This window comes from Bison bison, unplaced genomic scaffold, assembly GCF_000754665.1.
Source record: "Bison bison bison isolate TAMUID 2011002044 unplaced genomic scaffold, Bison_UMD1.0 scf7180017846150, whole genome shotgun sequence".
Taxonomy (NCBI): Eukaryota; Metazoa; Chordata; class Mammalia; order Artiodactyla; family Bovidae; genus Bison; species Bison bison.
In genome coordinates, this window is record NW_011476723.1 from 1 (window position 1) to 1841 (window position 1841).

The following is a 1841-nucleotide window of genomic DNA, read 5'->3' on the forward strand; positions in this document are numbered from 1 at the left end:
CAGTATCGGCACGTGGCTCAACGCCGCCCGCAGCATGCCGCCCGCCGGCCGCCCCGCCCCGCTGCCATATTGGAAGCGGGCAGCGGCGGAAGCGACCCTCCCCGGCTTCCGGCGCCGGTGGGCGGGCAGTGCTCTGCTGCCCCCTGGCGGCCGGCGGTGAGCTCCGCTGCCCCTTGGCGGCCGGCGGCGCGTGCCGGCTGGCGCGGCGTCGAAAGAGGCGCGCTGGACCGAGACCATTGGAGGCGGCGATGTCCGGACCGCGGTAGTTTATTGACAAGGTTGCACTTTAAGGTCGCGACACGTGTGCGCGTCCCACAGAACCCGCCCATGCTCGCCGACGAAGAGGCGGCCTGGGGGGGCCGCGCCTCCTCCCGCGACGGGGAGGGCTGGACGGGGGGCCGGCTAGGCGCCCTCGGTGTCGGTGTTGTCGCTGCCCGTGGTGTTCTCTCCGTCCGCCTCCCCCTGCCGCGCGCCGAGCTGCATTTTCCGGAGGGCCCGCTTCCTGCGGGAGACCGGACAGCGCAGGCGGGCGCGGGCTCGCATGAGGCCCCCGCCGCAGCCCCACCCACCGCCCACGCGGGCCCACCTGCGGTAGTTCTCGAAGCTCTCCTTGAGGCGCCGCCGGCCCTTCTCCTTCTCTGGGGGCTCCCGGCCGTTCAGTCCTGCGTCCTGGAGGAGGGGCGAGGCTCGGCCTGTGGGCCCCACTCCCGGCCCTGGGGCTGCGCACTGGGGACCAGGTCGGCTGGGTGCGCTGTCCCTCTTTTCAGATGACACGACGGGCCCGGGGGCCCACGGCTCCAGGCCAGGGTTCCTTCCACTACAGTGTCTGGGGTGACCCCTTTTGTTGTCGGGCTCAGTGCAATGGAAAGGGAGGCCGAGTTCCACTCACTTAACGCTGAGCCCTGTCCAGAAGACTGGACTGCTCCCTGCCCCCTGCCCAGCTTTGTCCACAAATGGAGGAGCCTCAGCTTCACCTCACTTTCCAAACACCCACACCCCAGGAGCCCGTGGGCAGAGTCTGGGATCAGCCCCCGGGTGTCCAGATGGAGGAGTCACTCTCCGGTGTCCAGGCTGAGAACCTCCCCAGGGGCTTCCCAGGGACCCCAGGCAGCCTTACCTCTGGGGTCAGTGATAGCTGTTCCTCCTGCAGAGCCACAGACGGCTGCTCCGGGCTCTCCCCGATGGCCAGGCTGCCTGGAAGGGAGAGTGCCTGTCGGTCCTGCCCAGCTGCCAGGGTCACACTGGTTGGTACCTCTTACCTCCTCAACCTGGGCCAGCCCTGTGCCACCTCCTGGGTCCTCACTTGGACCTGCCAGGATTCCCGTTGTGTAGACACGGGGACTCAACGTTCACTTCTAACCCCCCGAGTAGACGGCTCAGGTGCCCTGGAAGCAGGGGCTGGGGTCCTAGGGCTCCCTCCATATCTGGAAGGGCCCAAGGCTCAGGACCCTCAGAAAAAGTGCTCTGATGGGCTGGCTCTCCAGAACTGTCCACAGTGGGGGGCGGGTATGGATCCCAGGTCTCAGGGACATGGGGGTGGGGGCGGCCCAGGCCCAGGTCTTCCCCTGAAGCTCACACCTTTCCCTCCTCCTTGGCCTCTACCCTGGACCCTGCCCCACCTCCTGCAAGGCGCCATGCCAGCCCAGGGTTGGGGCTCCCAGGCTGGCCAGCGGCCTTCACTGCCGACTCATGGCCTGTGGGTCCTTCCTGCCCGTCCCCCGTGGGGGCTCGGTGGCTTCAAGTTTGCGTCTTTGGGCGGCAGCAGAGGGACCGAGTCCTCACTTCTCCATTTGCTGCCTCTTCCTCTTTCGGCGCCCCCCCAGCAGCTGGGGTCTGACGCT

The 1841-nt window shown here is 68.3% G+C and overlaps 1 protein-coding gene across 1 annotated transcript in view; it reads right to left on the reverse strand.

Annotated features, from left to right (window-relative positions):
• Positions 1 to 236: 236 nt before the first annotated feature.
• Positions 237 to 1841, reverse strand: part of LOC104987677 (caspase recruitment domain-containing protein 9-like) — a gene marked incomplete at its 5' end in the record, with an annotated part of 5841 nt that continues 4236 nt past the window's right edge. Inside the window, 4 exons of the mRNA XM_010838721.1 lie at positions 237 to 502; positions 587 to 669; positions 1118 to 1194; positions 1620 to 1735. Of these exons, the coding sequence (XP_010837023.1) occupies positions 403 to 502; positions 587 to 669; positions 1118 to 1194; positions 1620 to 1735 (376 nt within the window). The remainder of the gene's footprint in view (positions 503 to 586; positions 670 to 1117; positions 1195 to 1619; positions 1736 to 1841) is intronic.